General features: G+C 44.1%; 1 protein-coding gene across 8 annotated transcripts in view; it reads left to right on the forward strand.

The window, feature by feature from the left end:
- Positions 1-21,265, forward strand: part of PHACTR1 (phosphatase and actin regulator 1) — a 318,656-nt gene that overhangs the window by 262,720 nt on the left and 34,671 nt on the right. For all 8 annotated transcript variants that reach the window (XM_065832917.2, XM_071804574.1, XM_071804572.1 and 5 more), the window contains 2 exons: positions 270-478; positions 2,002-2,158. In XM_065832917.2, coding sequence (XP_065688989.1) covers positions 270-478; positions 2,002-2,158 — 366 coding nt within the window. The remainder of the gene's footprint in view (positions 1-269; positions 479-2,001; positions 2,159-21,265) is intronic.

Genomic DNA, 21,265 nt, shown 5'->3' on the forward strand with positions numbered 1-21,265 from the left:
TTGCTGGAGATCTTGTTCTCAGTAGCAGGCTGCCAGTGTTTCTGCCTGCACGCTGTCCTACCTCGCCCTAACGAGTGTTATACCTTAAATCTAATGTGTACTGTTTAAACCCATTAGATGTCTTCCTGGTCATGAAGAACTTTCTGTCCTCATTTCTTCTCAAAAAGGGATGAAAGACCCCTACTTTCCTAAATACAGTGAGAGAGGCAATCCAGTCTTCGATTGAGCTATTTCCTTTAGTTTATTTATTTGTTTTTCTTTCCCAACAGCTCTGGTTTACACACAGGTGACAATGTTACAAAAACAGGACCTGTGGGCCTTCCAGACATGAGACAAGTGCCAACTGTTGTGATCGAATGCGATGACAATAAAGAAAATGTGCCTCATGAAACCGACTATGAAGATTCTTCCTGCCTCTACCCAAGACAGGAAGAGGAGGAAGAGGAGGATGAAGATGAGGATAACTCATTATTTACAAGTAAGACTCATTCCATTTTTTCCTTCTCATTTATTTAATTTTTCCTCGGAACTCTCAGTACACAAGGGAAATACAAGACCTCTGAATTTTCGTTTCTGAATGTGGCTTTTGCATCTTTCAGGACTTGACTGCATGGGGACACCTGATAAATTAATCCAAAATAACATGTAGTATGATTTTAAAGTGATTTCCCTAATCCACATGAATCCCTGTCTGGGTAGCACTCAGACAGAATTAAAATAAGTGGGTTTGGCTTATATTAGTTCATTTCAAAATTGACTTTTGGATTCATTTTCCCAAGTATCTGTCATGTAGAGAAGCCCTGTCTTTGGCTTAAATCAAGATCAGCTCAATAGAGTTACTTCAAGATGGTGAAATAAGTGCAACTGATAGAGAAGCAGAGCTTTTATAGATAGTAAGTATTAAAATCATGTCAGAATCATGAGTCTACACGTGCTTTGAAAGGAGTCATGATCAGAGAACTGGGCTGAGATAAGAAGTTAATTGATAGCCGTATCACAGTTACAGCCTGGAGAGGGACCTGTGGCCCCTTCCTGACCTGAGAAACCCATCACCTACCTTGGTGTGGCATCATAAGACTGTCCCATGAAGACACGATACTATACTTTGTGAATGACAACTGCTTGTCATCCTGCAGTTTGAACTGAAGTTTCAGGCCCTTGGGTTTCTTTTCTTTAGAAAACTGGAAGCAGTACAAACAAATGACACCCTTCTTAAAACACACACAAAGAGGTTTCTAAAATGGGCATATTTTATCTCCGAATCCTCCCTTACACTCCAAGTGAAATTAAGCAGTCTTTGCTCTTAAACTAAGAAACAGAGCAGAACTGCACTATCTCACACTCTCCTGCCACGGCCCAAAACCTCTCATGGATTTGTGTCTCCTTGTCTGCTTATGTTTGTCTTCCCTGCTCAGACTGCTTTGGATGCAAGCCTAGAAAAGCAAGTGTGGGCCATGAAAGGCCACTGGTTTTCACAGTTTCTTTGCCACCATCGCTGCCTGAGAAGCAGTGTCAATTAATATACTTAGAGGTCTGTGCTGCTGCTGATTGACTTTGATTCCTTCTAATGCCAGCCTGGGTGTCTTGATATTACATTGCAAGACAGAGAGATACCTCTCTTTCCACATGCTGTAGCTCTGCTGCCTGCCCATATTCTGACGCTGAATTATTCATTCCATTACATGGTTCAGAAACACTGTGCCAGAGAAAGTTACAGATGCTACTAGCAATTCTGACACAAGCCCTTCTCCTACACTCCCCTCTATGAAGGAATATTTTAATTTCTTTTTCCTGTATACTTGCCAAATTCAGCTTTTCCTTATTTATGATACGAATTGGGTTAATTGAGCACATGCAGTTAATTGGCGCCCCTTTTCCCACAGTCCATACCAGTGTAAATGAGAGTCTAGTGTCCTCCCTTGGCTAGTACTTCTTTGCCTGCTGCATGCTGTAATGAAATGATGACACCTCCTTTGACAGAACCTCTCCTCTCTCCCACAGGCTCCCTGGCCATGAAAGTCTGCAGGAAGGACTCTTTAGCAATCAAACTAAGCAACAGGCCCTCCAAGCGAGAGCTGGAGGAAAAGAACATCCTCCCCATGCAGACTGATGAAGAAAGGCTCGAACTCAGGCAGCAGATTGGGACAAAGTTAACAAGGTAGGAGACAAATGTTTTTCTAACTCTTGCTTTTGGAAATATGCAGTGGAATGCAGTTTTTATCCTTAGTCTGTGAACGCCTGAGATCTGTTTGTTCACAAGAGGAAAACCCATGGTGGCGGGAAAAAGACTGTAGACATTATTTCTGCTCCAATATAACTTTCCATACAACACCTTATTTCATTTTCCTGGCAAATCCTGTGGGGTCTTTGGTTGTCTAAAGTATCAGCATCAACTATGTGGATTTGGTTGGTTTTGGTGCACCATTGGGAAGAGTTCAGCTTTGATAATGTTTTGAAATGTAGCTGCAGGTGCCATTTCATAGGCAATTAGTTTGCCCAAAGGGCGGGGGTGTAACTTTCTCTCCTGACTGTATCTTCCATGAGTAGCTAAGTCTTTTCCTGATCCAGAATACTTACATCCTTCAGTACATGCTTTTGTTGGGTCAAGTTGGATGGATTTGCCCTGTCTAGACTCTTCCTTCTTCACAACAGTGTTACTCAGTAGTTCTTCTGATTTTCTGTGTTGTGTGGGGTATAGAGGGATAGCCATTTAAGGTGGAAGATTTCTGCCAAGGGATAGTCAACTGGGATCAGGTAGAAATGTCTAAGAACCTACTGTGCTCTAGCCATGATTTCTGTACTCAATTTAATACTGTTATGTTACCAACTTGGTGATATGCAAAGCTGGTAAATGTTGTTAGTTGCCCTCCAGTGTGATCCTGAGAAAAGCACAAGAAGACCAGCCAGTTTTGGGGAATTTTCTCGTGGATTTTCTTTTTCTTTTTTTTTCTTTTGATGGGAAGAGTAAGGAGGGAACACCACTACCACATTGTAGGGACAGGAAGAACAGGAGCTTCTGGTAAATACCTCTTTCAGCATTTTTTCTATTTTTTTCATGACCTCTTTTATCACCTTTTCAGAATAAACTGACCATGTCTTTCCAGTCTGTCTTTGAAAGTCTTTGTGCCAGATTATGCTTACCCTACTCCAAGACCTGTTTAATTCTCTATATTCTCATTGAAGGGCCTCAGCAGTGCTGCCCAAAGCTTGCAAGGTGGTGCTGCACTGTTACTGGCACTGTCATTTTTCAGTCCAGTCTTCATTCAGCCCAACACCTTGTTAGACTGCAGCTGCACATGGAGTTCAAGGTCCCAAAGAGCAGCACATGATGGCAAGGTCCCAGTGCTCATATGATTAAAGTTGAACCCTTTTGAAGCATGGGAAAAGTTGAAATTTTTGTCTCTTAGACTATCTGACTGTGAACTGCTTGACTTTGCAATGACATTGAACAGCATTTCCACTGTGTTGCACATTTGCCTTAGGTCTCTCAGAAGTTTACAGCTCTGTCTGATGAAGGTAAATAGTATCATTTGCAAACAGTGACTCTGCAGAGCTCACTGTGCCCCAGGTGATTTTTATTATAAATATTTTATATCTCACCTCTCCAATACCTGTTTTTTCCCCTTTAAAGACTGTTTCTTCAGCATATCTCTCTTTAACAAGGGAAACTAATTTTGGCAGTACCCAGGACCTTTCGTGTGTCAGCCCCATATTCTCACAATATTGTTTATTTCTCTAGTTACATCTGTACTCATTCAGTCTGATGTATAATGCTTGATCTTGTCTTCTAATATAGCTGTGATTTAGGGGCAATTACAAATAGTTCCAATAATTAAAACTGTGTATATTACAAGCTCAAGAAATAGCCGAGCCACTGCTGTTTCGTTCCCATTTTATACCAGTGTAACATCACTGAAATTGGTAGAATTTCAAAAGCCTTATCTGGAGTAATATAGTTGCCAGTCTGACCTTTTAATTGCTAGTATTTACAACTTAGTATCTCATCCTTTTGAACAGTTAAAAACCATCAGGAACTATGAGGAGAAAACAACTTTTCTCGTCTGTGATATGCAAAAAGCCACCGACGTTTCAACAGCAAAAAGGAGGGTGGCTGTCTTACCAGTGCTTTCTATCAGAATGTGATGTATCCATGTGCACAGATTAAAATAGAGAGAATATTTCAATTTGGACAGTATTTTTTTACTGTCCAGACTTCATTACTGAATCCATCCTTTGCCATTACTCAGTAGTTGTCACAGAGTAATGCAAATGCCAAGCAAAATTAAAGTAGTGAAGCATTTATAGTCCTTAGAGAAGATGCTAGATGCAGACTATAATTGCAGCTGGCAATTTTGGATTTCAGAGGGATTTGTACTGTTCTACCAATGATCCCCTGTGGTTCAAAATAGCCAGCCAATGAAATTGCATATATTACTTACAGAAGTAAAAAATGCAGAATAAAAACTTGAGCAGATAGTTATTGTCTGTAATGGATCAATGAATTTTCACCAAGAGGCTGATTAGGATACTTCAGTATTTATGCATAATTCTCATAGTATTTAGCTTGGAAGAGCTCATTGGCTGCCACATTTGGCAGATCAGAATTTAGTACTATAAAGAGAACATAATTTTTAAAGATGCTTATAGCCAGGCATATTGAGAGACTGACCATTGACATATTGTGTGGGACCAAAATCATCCCAAGTGTAGTTCTTCCAGCCTTAGTAGAGTTGCACCAGTTTGGCTCAGTTTGCATCAGTTTGGCTCAGAACTGTTTTTTCCTATCCTATTTAAATGTAGCCTGGAACCTCTGAACCTCAAATTAGTCCCAGAAATCGTTATGACTTTATTATTGCATCTGCCAACTGGTAGGAGACTCCATAGCAGACTTCACAATGTCGCCTGTTTCCCATGCTGGGGGAATAGTGCCTGAACTTAGACCACGCCAGCAGTATGGGTAGAGGCTGCAGAGACTGCATCTTACAGCAGGATCTGGCCCACCACACACCTGAATATTACCTCAGCCATGAGACAAATTAACACCTTTGTGCCTATCATCAACACTTCACATGAATTTAGTGCTTCACTGGTGTACACCCTGTGTCAAGGCTCAGCAAATGTCGACCCAAGCAGAAGTGGAGTTTTTTGCCCAAGATGGCAAAATATGTCCTAGCCAAGGAAGAATATCCCATGTCACATGAATTTCAGCCGCCTGAACAGACCACTACCCCATAGACTATTTCCTGGCAGTCCTCACACAGCAATTACAGCAACTAATTAGACGACCTTCCCCTCTAACCAAACCAGAAAGGATGACTCCAAAATGCAATACCTACTATGAAGGAAGAAGCAAAAATAGTGAATTAAGATGCAGAACTTCAGCTCATAACCACATGTGACTTGGGGATAGGAAATGAATGCTAGAGGCCGTGTTCTTGCCTGCTAAAACCCCTTACAACTCCATTAACTTCTACTTTGAAATGCAGACCTTCTGTGCTAAGTAAATCTCCTAAGTGGGTATGTTGGGGTTTTTTCCTGCCTGCTCAGCTTCTCCCAAATTCCTCCTCTAGTGCCTGCACAGCTTCACAGCTGCTCAAGAAGTGCATATAAGTGACCATAAGGCAGAAAGGAGAAAACAGGAGGAAAACTAAGACTCTGAAAGTTTACAAGCAGAGGGAAAAGACAGGCTTCTGCCTGTCTCCCTGACTATGTTGGATGTGCTGCAAAGCACCGGTTGCCCAATTATTCAGGCTGGAACATGAGGCAGGAGGATCTAGATTTTGCTTTCCGTGGCTATCAGGGTGAGAGGAGTTGGGCAAATCTGGGCTATGACTATGAAGCAAGGACTCAGACAGGCTCTGGATCTGAGGTTGGAGGTTCCCCCAGGGGCAATGATAAAGGCATGGCCCATCAGGAGCCCCTGGTGAGGAGGAAGAATGGCACTGATGGGTGATGCACAGCAGAACTGCAGGTCTCCCAGAAACTGAGGACCTGTCCCCTGGTACTGAGATGGGTGTTTTAGTGCTGGTCTTTGCACTTATGTTTCCACAAAGAATCATAATGGTGGTCATAAGAGACCACACAGAGTTCTTTGATCAACATATTATTTAGTAAGTGCAAAGTCCCTTTAGAAAAAAAAAAGTATCTATACAGTTCTGTATAGCTATACACTACACCAGACTCTTCTGAGGACTTTACACTCCCTCAGACTGGGAAGACCTGGTTTCTTTGCATGTCTTTCACAGTCTTTCCTATATCTTGAGACAACATGTGTCTTTAGACTATGGCTGATCTGCCACGCTTCCTATGAGAGTGGCTTTCTAAAGCACTCAAGTCTTTTCTGAGTGTTTTAACCCCCAACTCTAGTGAAGGTGCTCATTAGCAGTTAGATACAGCAGTACTGAAGCTGAGATGTTGGTCCACTGCTTTTCAAGAATCCTTGGCAGTGTCCTCATCTTTTTTCCCTGAATTGCTTCCATCATGGCTTTTCTTACCTGCTAGAATAGGATGATCTAATCCTACAAGAAGTCTGTAAATCCAGAATTATTAGTATCACATTACTAATAATCCATGTTAAGGCGACTTCTCAATATTCACAGTATTATCACTGGTCAGCATCATGTCTGTCTCAGCAGTACACTCCTAGCCACCTTGGGGCAGAGGGCAGGCTGGCTGCAGGGCACAAGGCAGGCGAGATACATAAAGGCTGTCCACAGCTGAGCACTGCATGTCAGGGAACCTCTGCCCGTCACTGGCACCTGCCACGGGCAGCCCAACACGATTTTGCAGCCTGTGCTGTGCCGTTGCCAAAAGCTGTTGGTTGTAGGAGTCGCGTTTAACCCAAGGCCGTGCCCAGTGTGAATGCGAAGAGAGATGGATTAGGGGAGCTGCCCTCTGTACATTAACTAAATAATTAAATAGAAAATAATTAAATTGGAAACAAATAAAGAAGAGAGTAACTTCTAGCAGTGTCCATGCACTACCTTTTGTCTCTCTTGTGACTTTGAGAGGTGGGCATCCCGTTGCCTGACTGAATCCTGTGAGTGTGTCACTGTATGTGTTCTGCTGGCTTTAAAGCAGTGAATCAATGGCAAGCTCCTCTGTCAGATATACAGTAGTGCTCTGCCTTGTTTATTGTATAGCCCTGGATTTATTCACTGCAGTATGTTATGGGGTCCTGTCTGTACACCAACCAGTAGAAAATCTTGATCTGAAGCAATATAAACAATATACTGCAAGTATCATGAGGCAAAGGATAGAAAGTCTGAAAACAGATCATAGAGACACTGTCTGTGTGCATGTGGCTGCAAATATGTACGCGTGAGATACGGACATACACAACTGCTATATGCATTTATACTCCCATTGGTGCTTTGGAAATAGTACCAAGATGTTTGTGACTGACAAATGCAGCATGAAAAGTCATAAATCTTTGTTATGGTGTGGCAGGTTTGACAGATGTTGGTCACCTACTGCCTCAATCAGAAAGGTAATCTACTCTACCCATTCCCTGATCAATACTACGTCTTCCTCAGCTGTACTGAAAAATACTGCCTAGAAACAGAAATCCTGTGATGAGATGAACTTGGTTAATTCCCACAGATATAAAAATTGCCATTGATTTTTAAAATGTCATAAGGCTGCTGTGAGGTTTTTGGACTTGTTTACATCAGGTGCTAGCTGTCTGTGTGTCCCTCTGCATAAGGGAGAGTAGTCAGGAGAAAGAGCAATAGAGTATGTTTGTAAACAGAAAGAAGAGTAGAAAAACTGGACAATTTGGGAAAAGGATTGCACCTTCAGCATCACCATAAAGGTGACAGAGGTATTACCAGTGCTGAGAAAGGATCAGTCTGCAAGGTTTGCACAGTCATTAAAATGTACAGCCATTCCTTCAGAGGCCTGGGGGGACTGAGAAGTCCAAAGTCATCATTTTTATTCACTAAAAAATTAGGCTGTGAGAGCAGATTCAGCTTTTTGAAGTGGTTAATTATTTAAACAGCACTGCAGTCCCACTGAGGGGAGAGTTTATTCAGCCAGAGGATGGCAGCAAGATGGCTGAATCTCCTGTAGGCCGTTCCCCACCCAGCACTGTGGAGAGCATTTTGTGCCTTCCCCACCTCCGAGTCATGTAGGGACAAAAAGAATGGGCAGGCAGCAGGATTAGGCTTTATTCACAAACCTCATTTTGTTGGGTAATGTGAGACAATTTCTTCCTAATTAGCTCTGACGTCTGCAATTCTCACACTTATTGTTAGCTTCCACTAATGAGGGAAGAGCAAGTGCCTAAAGCGAGAGCTCATCCCCAGTGGCAGCGCCTGCGCACGTGTGTGGAGCCTGCCTCTTCACATGTGGGGTGCTGGGGATAAATTACACGGAAAATGGGATTGTAGTAAACAACCTCATCTAAATCCTGGATTAGAGGGGACGATGTGACAGCGCTAGATGCATGAATGGGGGTGATCGAAAGAAGCCGCAAAAGGCTGAGCCTGGGTTTTAGCCATGATGGTACCTAGGGAAAATGGCATTTTTTCCCATTTTAGTTTAGCTTTGTGAGGGAGCTGCACATTTGTGAGAAACCCCAAGGGAGCTACCTAAATTGCCTTTACCATCAGGAGAAAGGCAGCAAAAGCATGTGATTATCTATGGGTGACAAGCTGAAACCGAGTTATCATTACACATCTGGGCTCAACCGCCAGGAGTAAATACTCTAAGCAGAACTGATCTGGATTCCGTGCATGGGTATGGATGGGAGATGGGCTCTCAAGGCCCTTGTCAGCCCTCTTTTCTGTGATTGATGTCCTGGTGAGCTCTGTTGTGCTGAAAGGAGAGGTGGCTTTGTAGTGAAAATGCACAGGGAAGGCTGCATTTTCCATGGGCTTTCTGACCTGAGGCAAGCCACTGAAATAAACACACACACAAATACATACATATATATATATATTTTTTTTTTTTTTTTTTTTTAAGGTTTGTTGGGGTCTCTAAGTGTATGTATGTACCTATGAACTTTGGAAAATTCCAATAGTTGACAAACTCTCTTTGACAGCAAAGTCTGTGTGCTTTCAAAAAACCACCCAGATATCAGGATCTCTTCAGACGTCTAACTCTGTGTTTCAGTAGGATAAGGATTCTAATTTCTGAGCACGGTTTGGACTTGTCTCTTTATATTAGGAGTTTTCATAGCTAATATCATCGTTCATCACAGAAAAGGACAAGTCTAACATCACAAATTATGCTGTTACCATTGTTTTGATATGAGTTTCAACCACTAACAGTATTAATTTGCTTCATCTGAGTAATTTGCTATGGCAAAAGGTCAATGGAGCAATCAAGGGAAAGGGGAGGTGACAGTGGGTAATGTCACCACAAGGTACATCACCTCTACGTGCTCCCTTGTTTGTGGGATGAACAGTGTCCTTGACCTGTGCTCTAGATGGACCCTGGCAGGGTGACCTCTCCTCTGTTTCAGCTCCACCTTGGGATGGCATGAATCCCTGACACCACCAGTTTCACCCAACCAGGGCCAGCAGATGTTTTGCTATGTGTGAAAGCAGAGTGGATATAATCTGTCCTTGGGCAGATATGTCTCTGTGTGTTAGAAGGTGGGGCTGCAAATGTGCAGAGACCATTTATTTATGTTACTATGAAGGAGGAGGAATGTCATGCAGAGGAGAGAAATGGTCCTAATGGTGGTTAGGAGGCAGCAGGAAGCAGCATTTGAGGGCAAGGTCTCCCCAGAGGCACTCGTGTGGCCACTGATGAAATGGAAAGTGTTCGCCCCGTGTCAAAAGTTCATTTCAATCAGAGATGTCGCCAGTCGAGGAGGGCATTTGTTATTCCTGGGGTCTGACACTGCTCCTGTTGCCAGCTCTCATTGAAGCAGCGCACGTCTCTCCATGCTCTCGTTGCAGCATCTGTTTCTCCCATCCTTTCTCTGCAGAAGCCGAGGCAGAATACATTATGGGGTTACTATTTCCCCTTCATGCTTCCCATTCTCTTCAGCCCCCTGACGCACTCTGCGTTTTTGAGTCCTAACTCATGCTGTCAGCGCAGCCGAGACAAATATATTTAGTCTACCTTAGTTTCCTTTCCAGTTTCAGGGGGGTGTGGTATCCTCCATTTCCTGCCCCAAATTGATTGCAGTGTTGCTTTTAGTTGTCAAACCACTGTCAGCTTTTACCTCAGACGAAGCCACATTTCTCTGCTGGGCAAAATAATTCATGGTGATATAATGCAAGCTTGTGGCGGTAATGAAATAACATATGTCAGTAATCGAAGTAGTCTTTTATTTCTCCAGTAAACAAGATGCCGTGTGGAGTCCACACAGTGGCTCTCTTCTGACTAAAAGAATGACAAATATTAACAAAAGCAGGTGAAACAAACACAAGCTAAGAAGTAACTCATTCAAAATGTTATGTTCTGGCTTTAAAAGAGAAAACGAAGTTGGTTTGTTTCTTTTTTCTCTTGCTGGTTAATGCTGACAAGTTTAGGGCAGCTCCATTAAGAACTAGCTCATAAATTTCCATCTTGAAAAACTCTAGCCATAAATCTTAATGTTTTGTGTCTGCTGATTGTGAGGAGTTAATCACAAGCACAACAGTTGCTCAGAGTGGATGACCTTGTAATTTCTGTAGCAAAAACAAATCAGATGGCAGTACAAGTAGATAAAAGAAGCAGACTAGGAGGAATGAATTTCACTTCGTAGGCTGATGACTGTAAAATAGAGAAATTGCTTTTCGAGCGAAGTATTTAACCTGTCTCAGAAGTTAAAGTTTAAGTTTGTTTTTTTTTCCCCCTTAAGTGTATTATGGCCTATTTGACAAGTGCAGATTAACATAGGTAATCCTTGTAAAGAAGTCAAACACATAAAACAATTTTTTTATCCTGACTCAAATTAGCTCTTAAATATATATATGTGCTCATATATGTGCTCCATGACTATTACTGTGAGCACAAGCAGGACTGCTAGAGAAATGTCTGACTTGTGTGCATGATCATCTATGTCCAGAAACACAGGAGTTTCATATGCAGGCATAGTATGTGAGTAAGCAGAGGTGACTTTTTGAAGTTGGCCCTGTAGTAAATAGGATTTCATGTATATATGTTTGTTATATGTAGGATTAAATGTCTTTTGGACAAATATACCGAGAAAGTGAATATACTTACCATTACACCCAATACAATTATGTAAGGTTTGAATTTTGCGTATTTTCCCTAAGATATGGTGTTAACACGAGGATCAATTAGAGATGAACAGGGATCTTTTTTGCATATGGGTACAAAAGTCACAACTGGTCCACGGCAAGCGCAAATGAGAATTATGTTCATGTTTCAGTGCACTGAGATTCATAAGCACTACAAAGACCATATGTGGGGATCAAAACTAAGTCCTTAGCCTCAGACTTGACCACGTATAATTACCATTTATGTTAATAATATTAGTGAAGAGGAAGTGTTCTCATGTGTAGTAGACCACATCAACATGTCTCTAAGTATGCAACCTGTAATATTCATTGCTTGCCTTCTGATGATAAATAATTTTCAAACCAGTAAAGTGCAGGGAAGGCACTTTAGCACCGAGGTAGATTCAAGAACCCGGTTCTTCACTGACATTCCTGAATTCAGAAGGCAGCAGCACTAATGGTTCGTCAGTAATTAATAAAATAAACATTCAATAGATTGTATTTGCTAAATGAGCAAGCATCTGTAATGTCAGGCTTGACTGTTTATCCTGCAGAATATCCGAGTTGTTCAGCATGCTGGAAGAGTCTTCACGATTTCCTTTGTTGCCGTAATCACGACAGAAACTGTCTTCCAGCCTCCCTACAATCAGCTGGTGCTGATTTAAAAGCCAGCCTTGCAACCAGGAGCCCCTGATCTCAAACAGCAGGGGCTGCAAAGGCACTGGTCTGCGCCTTCAGTGGGGAACAGGAGCACTGCCTGGACCAGGGCCCCTTCTCCTACACGTGCACGGGGACCTCAGTCACCTGGTGGGATGCTGGATGGCAGCATTTGGGGGACCTCGGTCACCTGGGGCGATGGCAGATGGCAGCTCGGTTGCACCCAGGCCCTGTGGGAGATCTAAGCTGCAAGTAAATGCTATTCTCAGGAGGCTCTCACTGGAGCTACAGGGAGAGGTTCCTGGCCATCTGCCATGAAGGTCTTTTCACAGCTCCATCAGCTGGCCCACCTCCAGCTAAGCTCACAAGCAGTGTGAACAACAAGCTCCTGTTTGGCTGCACTGGCCAGTCAGAGCAGCCGACCTGCGGTCCCTAGCTTTCCTAGAGGACTCTCTGCTCCAGTGCAAGGACCATCGTGCCCCACTATCCAGGTTTCAGCTGTAAAAGAAAGAGCACAGGCAGCAGAAATGAGTTTGTTTGGAGTCAGGTTTATGGGAAGGCTTGACACACTGCAACTGCAAATCAGTTTTAAAGTGAGGAGCAACTTCCCTGACAAGGGTTTGGTGCCCTCTTGAATCTCCCCAACAGGGCATTCTCCAGCTGATTCTAAAACCTCCCTCTGCTCCCTTTCAGAGGAACAACTGACTGATGTCCCAGGGTCAGAAAAGCCCCAGAGACTCCCTTCCCTTTTCCAGGTTAACAACTGAGTGCAATGCCTGGAGACAGTCACCCTTGGATTGGGCCAGAACCGTTAACCCTTCCCTTGTTTAGGCAGACTGATATATAAAGCCTATAGTGATAGGACAAGGGGTAATGGTTTTAAACTAAAAGAGGGTAGGTTCACACTAGATATAAGGAAGAGGACCGGGTGGCCTCCTGTGCCCCTAGGGAGAAATTGGTGTGCTCTGCTCACTCCCTGAACTGCCTGTACACCAATGCGCGCAGCACGGGGAATAAGCAGGAGGAGTTAGAATCCTATGTTCGGTCGGGAGATTATGATCTGGTGGCAATCACAGAAACGTGGTGGGACAGTTCACATGACTGGAATGTGGTCATGGATGGCTACGCCCTTTTCAGGAAAGACAGGCCAGCCAGGCGTGGTGGTGGAGTTGCTCTCTATGTGAGAGAGCAACTGCAATGTACTAAATTCTGCCCAGGAGCGGATGAGGAACGAGTTGAGAGTGTATGGGTCAGGATCAAGGGACAGGCTGGCAGGGGTGATACGGTTGTAGGTGTCTATTATAGGCCACCAGATCAGATCAGGCTGAGGAAGTTGATGAGGCCTTCTGTGCGCAGCTGAGAGTGGCCTCACAGTCACAGGCCCTGGTTGTTGTGGGTGATTTTAACTTCCCTGATGTTTGCTGGAAGGACCATTCAGCCAGCCAGCCACAGTCCAGGAGGTTCCTCCAGTGCATTAATGATAACTTCCTCATGCAGATGGTGGAGGAGCCGACTAGGAGAGGTGCACTGCTGGATCTCATCCTCACTAACAAAGAGGGTCTGGTCGAAGCAGTAAAGGTTGAGGGCTGTCTGGGTTGCAGTGACCACGAGATGGTGGAGTTCAGCATCTCGTGTGGCAGGAACAGAATAGCAAGTAGAATTGCAACCCTGGACTTCAGCAGGGCTAATTTCAGCCTTTTCAAGCAAGTGCTGGGGGAAATCCCATGGGCAAGACTGCTTGAAGGAAAAGGGGCCCAAGAGAGCTGGATTGCATTCAGAGATTGCTTCTTCCATGCTCAGGATCAGAGCATCCCCGCACGTAGGAAGTCGAGGAAGGGAGCCAGGAGGCCTGTGTGGTTGAACAGGGATCTGTTGGGTATGCTCAAGGAGAAGAGGAGAGTTTACAGGTCATGGAAACAGGGGCTGGCCACTTGGGAGGAATATAAGGCTGCTGTTAGAGAATGTAGGAAGGCAGCTAGGGTAGCCAAGGCCTCCTTAGAATTACAGCTGGCGAGAGGGGTCAAGGACAGCAAGAAGAACTTTTTCAAATACATAGCAGATAAAACTAATACCAGAGGCAATGTAGGCCCACTGATGAATGAGGTGGGTGCCCTGGTGGCAGAAGACACAGAGAAGGCAGAATTGCTGAATGCCGCCTTTGTCTCTGTCTACTCTGCTGGAGGCTGTCCTGGGGAACCCTGTACCCCTGAGACCCCGGATGAAGCCAGGTCAATGGAGGAGTTTGCTTTAGTCGATGAGGACTGGGTTAGGGAGCAATTAAATAGTCTGGACATCCATAAATCCATGGGTCCAGATGGGATACACCCGCGGGTGCTGAGGGAGCTGACTGAAGTCATTGCTGGACTGCTCTCCATCATTTTTGCCAAGTCTTGGGAAACGGGAGAGGTGCCCGAGGATTGGAGGAAAGCAAATGTCACTCCAGTCTTCAAAAAGGGCAAGAAGGAGGACCCGGGTAATTATAGACCGGTCAGCCTCACCTCTGTCCCTGGGAAAGTAATGGAATAGCTTATCCTTGGTGTCATCTCAAGGCACATCAGGGATAAGAGGGTCATTAGGGGCAGTCAGCATGGCTTTACCAAGGGTAAGTCATGCTTGACCAACCTCGTGGCCTTTTATGAGAATGTAACAAGGTGGATGGATGATGGCAGAGCGGTGGATGTGGTCTACCTTGACTTCAGTAAAGCCTTTGACACAGTCTCTCACAGCATCCTCACAGCTAAATTGAGGAGGTGTGGTCTAGACAATAGAGTAGTGAGGTGGGTTGCAGACTGGCTTAAAGAGAGAAGCCAGAGAGTGGTGGTCAATGGTGCGGAGTCCAGTTGGAGGCCAGTATCTAGTGGAGTGCCTCAGGGGTCAGTACTGGGGCCAATATTATTCAATATATTCATTAACGATTTAGACGAGGGAATTGAGTGTACTATCAGCAAGTTTGCTGATGACACTAAGCTGGGAGGAGTGGCAGACACGCCAGAAGGCTGTGCTGCCATCCAGCGGGACCTGGACAGGCTGGAGAATTGGGCGGGAAATAACCTGATGAAATTTAACAAGGGAAAGTGTAGAGTCCTGCATCTGGGCAGGAACAACCCTAGGTTCCAGTATAGGTTGGGAAATTACATATTAGAGAGCAGTGTAGGGGAAAGGGACCTGGGGGTCCTGGTGAACAACAGGATGACCATGAGCCAGCACTGGGCCCTTGTGGCCAGGAAGGCCAATGGCATCCTCAGGTGTATTACAAGGGGGTGGTCAGTAGATCGAGAGAGGTCCTCCTTCCCCTCTACTCCGCCCTGGTGAGACCCCATCTGGAATATTGTGTCCAGTTCTGGGCCCCTCAGTTCAAGAAGGACAGGGAACTGCTGGAGAGGGTCCGGCGTAGGGCAACAAAGATGATTAAGGGAGTGGAGCACGTCCCTTATGAAGAAAGGCTGAGGGAGCTGGGGCTCTTTAGTTTGGAGAAGAGGAGACTGAGAGGTGACCTTATTAATGTTTATAAATATATAAAGGGTGAGTGCCACGAGGATGGAGCCAGGCTCTTCTCAGTGGCAAACAATGATAGGACAAGGGGTAATGGGATCAAGCTGGAACACAAGAGGTTCCACTTAAATTTGAGAAAGAACTTCTTCTCAGTGAGGGTAACAGAGCACTGGAACAGGCTGCCCAGGGAGGTTGTAGAGTCTCCTTCCCTGGAGACATTCAGAGCCCGCCTGGACACCTTCCTGTGCGACCTCTCCTAGGCGTTCCTGCTCCAGCAGGGGGATTGGACTAGATGATCTTTTGAGGTCCCTTCCAATCCCAAACATACTGTGATACTGTGAAATTTTTTACAATAAGGATGATAAAACGCTGGAACAGGTTGCCCAGAGAGGTGGTAGATGCCCCATCCCCAGAAACAACCAGGTTCAGGTTGGACAGAGCTCTGAATAACCTGCTCTAGTTGAAGATTTCCTGTTCATTGTAGGAGGGTTGGACTAGGTGACCTTTAAAAGTCTCTTCCAACCCAAACTGTTCATGATCCTATGATGATATTCTGAGACAGAGAGACCTGAGCAATTGCATGGATCATAGAGCTGTGTGATACTCTGCCATCCATTTCATCTTCCCCCTCAGTCTAGCAAAAAAAGTCTAATAATATACTGCACTTAGAAGAGCTGCCAACATTTTATAGTGCACTGTTAATTCCAGCAAGTTAAGGGCTCCATCATGTTTCCTAATGTAACATGACATGAAAAGAAGCTTTGCACCAGGGAAAACATGATTTTTGCCTCTGAGACCTACCAGTTGTGACATGATTTTGGGAGGTAGTTTTATTCCCCTTTCTCTTGGCTAATTATTCTCTTCAGAGTCTTTATTCTGCATTATTTCTCCTTGTATTTCAGTAGTGCTAGTAGCCCCCTCCACCCCACCCAGCTCTGCTTCAAGATACTGTACAGCAGTTGGCCTTGGTCTGAAGGATTTAGGAGCAGATACGAAGAGAGTGATGGAGAAATGCAAGGCATCGGTGGGGGAATGCTGGGCATCACAGCTCACTTCTCTCAGCATCCTCCCCGGTTGTTCTGCACTTGACTGCCTCAGATTTGATTCTCCCACCTGCCCATCACTGTACCTTGCCTTCCTCTCAGTTCTGTGCACTTGTCACCAGACGTGTCATGTTTTAACAATCAGGGCACGTGTTAAAATCTTCAAGAGAGAGCAATGCTGCCTCACTATTTAGCGTAAAAGTATACCAGAAAGGATTCATTTGACCCAGCAGTACTAAATATTTAGTACCATCTTTATTTTCTTTAATGTTTCTTTGATCAATCATGGCAACTGGGAGAAGTGCCCAAAGACTGGAGGAAGGGAAATGTCACTCATATAGTCAAGAATGAGGGCTCAGGGAATTGTAGACCAGTCAGCCTTATCTTGATCATTGGGAAGGTGATGGAGCAGCTAATCCTGGAAACCATATCCAGGCACGTAAAGGACAAGAAAGTCATTAGAAGTAGTCAGCGTGAATTCATAAGGGGAAGTCATGCTTGATCAACATGATGAACTTCTACAATGAAATGACTGGCCTGGTAGACAAGGGGGGAGCAGTAGATAGTGTCTATGTAGACTTCAGTAAGGCTTTCAACATTGTCTCCTATAAGAGCCTCCCAGTGAAGTTGTTGACGTATGGCCTGGATGGGGAAATGGATAGAAAACTGTCTGACTGGCTGGTCACAGAGTCTGGTGATCAGTGTCACAAAGTCCAGTTGGAAGCCAGTAATTGGCAGGATTGAATCCAGGGGGTCAATACTGGCTCCAGTCCTCTTTAACATCTTTCATTAATAATCTGGATGATGGGGCAGAGTGCACCCTCAGCAAATTTGCTGGTGACCCGAAACTGGGAGGAGTGGCTGATGCATGAGAAGGTTGTGCTGCCATCCAGAGGGATCTTAAAAAGCTGGAGAAATGGGCTGACAGAAATCTCATAAAGTTCAACAAAGGCAAGTTCCAAGTTCTGCACCTGAGGAGAAACAAACCCATGCACCAGTATATGCTGGGAGCCAATCCGCTGGAGAGCAGCTTGACAGAAAAGGATCTGGGGGTCCTGATGGAGACCAAGTTGGACATGAGCCAGCAACATGACCTGGCAGGAAGAAGGGCTAGAGATATCCTGGTTGCAATAGAAAAAGTATTGCTGACAAGCCAAAGGGGTGATCATTCCTCTCTGCTCAGCACTGGTGGGGCCACACCTGGAGTGCTCGGTCCAATCCTGTGCTTCTCAGTACAAGAGAGACATGGACGTATGGGAGAGAGTCCAGAGAAGAGCCATGAAGATCGTGAAGTGATTGGAGTGTCTCTCCTATGAGGAACGGCTGAGAGCGTGGGACTGTTTAGTCTGGAGAAGAGCAGGTTCAAGGGAGATGTCATCAGTGCAGGCACAAACTGGAACACAGGAGGTGCTGTCTGGACAGTAAGAAACATTTTTTTCACTCTGCGAGTGACCAAGCACTGGCACAGGTTGCCAGGGAGGCTGTGGAATCTCCCTCCTTGGAGATATTCAGGAGCCATTTGGACACACTCCTGGCCCTAGGTAGCCCTGCTTGAGCAGGGGGGTTGGACCAGATGACCTCTAGAGGTCCCTGTCACCCTCTACCATTCTGTGATAGCACAAGGGGTCAAAAGAGCTGACAAATTCTTTGTATATAAGCAACATCTTTGCCTTTTGAAGTGCACAGTGTTGTTGGCTGATTTTTTCATGTGCCTTTGGCAGTGCAGAGTGGCCAAGTTCTGCCTCAGACTTTTTTTTTTTTTTCCAAATCCTGACTTCCTTCGCTCCCCACAGTCTAAAGTTACTGTGAACATGTCTCATAATGCTATTCTGATACAATGCTTGACAAATTTCTCCTGCTTTGGGTTATTACACAATGGCTGCGCTGGCACAGACAATTTAGCCAGGTCACAAGCTCTGACAAATGCTTGTCTATGACATGTAGACCACAAAAGTCTCTAGCTCATTTCAGTTCCAAGAGCATATGGGCTTAGCCCTTGAGACCAAAGTCCTCATGCTGTGCTCCATGGAAAAAATTACCAGGACTCAGTTTCTAAACAAGAACATCTCACAGGCACCCCGTATTCACATGGAAATCAACTCCAGATGCCCCACTTCCCTCAACAAACTTTTCTCTCCGCCCTGCACCTCCCCATCCCATCAGTCTACCTCTGCCATAGGAAAAAAAAAGAAAAAAAAAAAGAAAAAAAAAGAAAAAAAAACAAACCCAGAGTCCCAGTTTCACTTCCAAGAATTTTTCAAATTCCATGCAGCTTGTATAGCTCTTTTTTCCTTTTCTAGCTATCCCAAACAGAACGTAAGATCTGCTTTCAAAACGTCCTGTCCCTGGGTGGATCCAGAGACAAGAAACAGCAACTTGTTGTTCTCTCTCAATTTGGGCAATTGGGAGCTTGCTCCTCTCAGGAACAGCGTGTAAGGGTGCTCTCTGCTATCTATACAACAGCAGTGGTCTCCAATAGTGCAGAGTACAGCAATTTTCTAATGGCTCCGGTAAGAAATAGGATGGAAGCATGTATTTGGTGCACATTTTGCCAAAAGCATTGCTCATAGGAGTTTGAAAAGCTGACCTCTTCTGTGACAAGTGGTGTTCATTAGCAGGGCTCAGCAGAGCTGTCAAGCAGGAGCAAAATTGTTATTAGCACTAGGTAATCTCCAGTCATGAGAGTGGACTTAACACCCAATAAACTATAAGGTACAGATGTAAATTCGATATGCTTGTAAAGCAAAACACAAATCTACATGGTTGTGGCCAGTGGGGGCTGGAAAGAGGGACTGAAAGAGTGTACTCTTTTACTTCACCTCCATGCTCATGCATGAGAAATTATGCGTTTTAAATTAATCATGAAGTTGAGAAAATCCAGGAAGCAGACGCTGTATCTGCTTGCCCAGGTCATCCTAGCCGGCATGTTTTAGTGCAAATCTGCAGCCTCTCATAGCAGTAGGCACAGTTTCCAGTTTTACAAACACTTTGTGCATCATCGATACATGTTCAGAGGGGATTTTGTCAGGGTGACTGTGCTGGTTCCCATTGCTACCTCTGTCCAAGCCCCCTCTCCTTGCCTTCATTGCAGCTGAATATGCAGAAAATGAAAGGCTGACACAAAACCAAGGCGCTGAAAGCCCAGGACAGAGGTATTTCAGTCCTCGTGTCCAAGTGTACCCTGCAGGGAAATCCAGGCTTCTCCTATGGCATGTTAGCAGTCATGAGCAAACAAATTGCTCATCTTGCATACAAAATATTTTAAATATCAACTCTCTTCAGCCCCTCTGCTTGAACACCACCTACATAAACTCTTCAGACCAGGAAGGACCTCAAAAGAGCAATCACCCAATTTAAGGGAAGTCTTTCCTTAGAAAACAAACAATCACAAAAATGTCAGTTTTAGTAGCACCCTCATTTGAAATGTCACAGGGGAGACATCTACAACACTGTCTCAATGTAGTTTAAGAAGTTAAGTGCCTGAAGTGTAAAGAAGGAATGACTCTTCAAGTCGGCTGTGCCAGGAAGACGGTTCTATCCCATTTTGTGTAAGGGAGATGGAAGATGTCATTGGGCTTTCCCTCTGCCTTGATATTTCAACACCAGCTCTAGTTAAGGACAAAAATAATGAAAAGAATACTGGTCTCCCCCCAGCAGCTAGGTTGTGGTAATGAAGCAGGTTTTTACATTGACAAAGTGTCAGAGGGAGCTGGGGAATGTGCAGGCAAGAGTACGAGCAACTGATACTAGTCAGAAAACTCAGACTGGAGAAAATTCAGTAGGCATTGAACTGAGCCCTTGAAACTTCAGGGAGAACATGAAAAAAGCTGATGTCACATTATGCAGAAGATTAAGAGAAAGGCTAAAGCCTGTTCAGCGTATCACATAGGGTTTTTATGTCTCTCTGGAAGTGTTTTGTTTCATGGGGTTTTTTTGTTTATTTTGAAGTTAAGAGTATTTGCCTAGAAATAGGATCTTTGTTACTTTGGAGATTATTGATTCATGCTGCTAATTCCTTATTCTATGCAATAAGCCTCTTTGTAACATTCCATTTGTTTTACTGTGGAAATACTTACAAAGCAACAACAACAACAAAAATATTATCGCTTTATGGTCCAAATTTAGCCTCTAGGTAATTATGTGCATCTCAGTAACTTCAAGAGAAGAAAAGCCAGATGGCTCCTTAGTAAAAAATACCTTGTCATGCTTTTAGGCCATTAGATTTAAACCTAAAGATGATGATACAACTGTGAGCAAGTCATGTCTAATATCTTGTCAAAGTAACAACTATGCAGTTTCCTAAGGTGTGGGGCTTTTTAATTGTAACCAGGTGATTTAAAAAAAAAAAAAAAAGAAACCAACTAACCATTTTTGGTATTTTCTGTCTCTAGTGCAGCATATTTTCTTTGATATTCCATGAGATACTATGATTTGAAGGTGTTAAAACATACACTGGCTGGAAGGGGACAGGTTGTGTTCTTGAAGTGGTGAGAATATACACCATGGGCAAATCTCTGGGTAGGGTGGTGAAACATGAAAATCTCTAGAAAGGTAAGAACTAAATTCTCAAACAGTGATGCAGATACAAAAGAAACAACATTGTAATGATGGAATTCAATTTTTCAACAGTTTTACTTATAATGCAAACTTTTTAACCAGCCCTAATTCTTAATTGTCAAGTGAACATTTTAGGCCACAGCCTTTGCAGTAAATCACTGCTGTTTATCACCTGCCTTTCATGCAATCTTAGAGTCTGAAATCCCTCTGGAACAAAATAGTTAATCACTCTTAAAGCTCTCAAATTCGTTCACTTCCAGGAATTTTCCACTTCAGTAACAAGACCAAGTGTGGGCACCATGCTATTTCCCATGTATCTTTTATCCCAGAAACTGA

This window comes from Patagioenas fasciata, chromosome 2, assembly GCF_037038585.1.
Source record: "Patagioenas fasciata isolate bPatFas1 chromosome 2, bPatFas1.hap1, whole genome shotgun sequence".
Classification (NCBI taxonomy): domain Eukaryota; kingdom Metazoa; phylum Chordata; class Aves; order Columbiformes; family Columbidae; genus Patagioenas; species Patagioenas fasciata.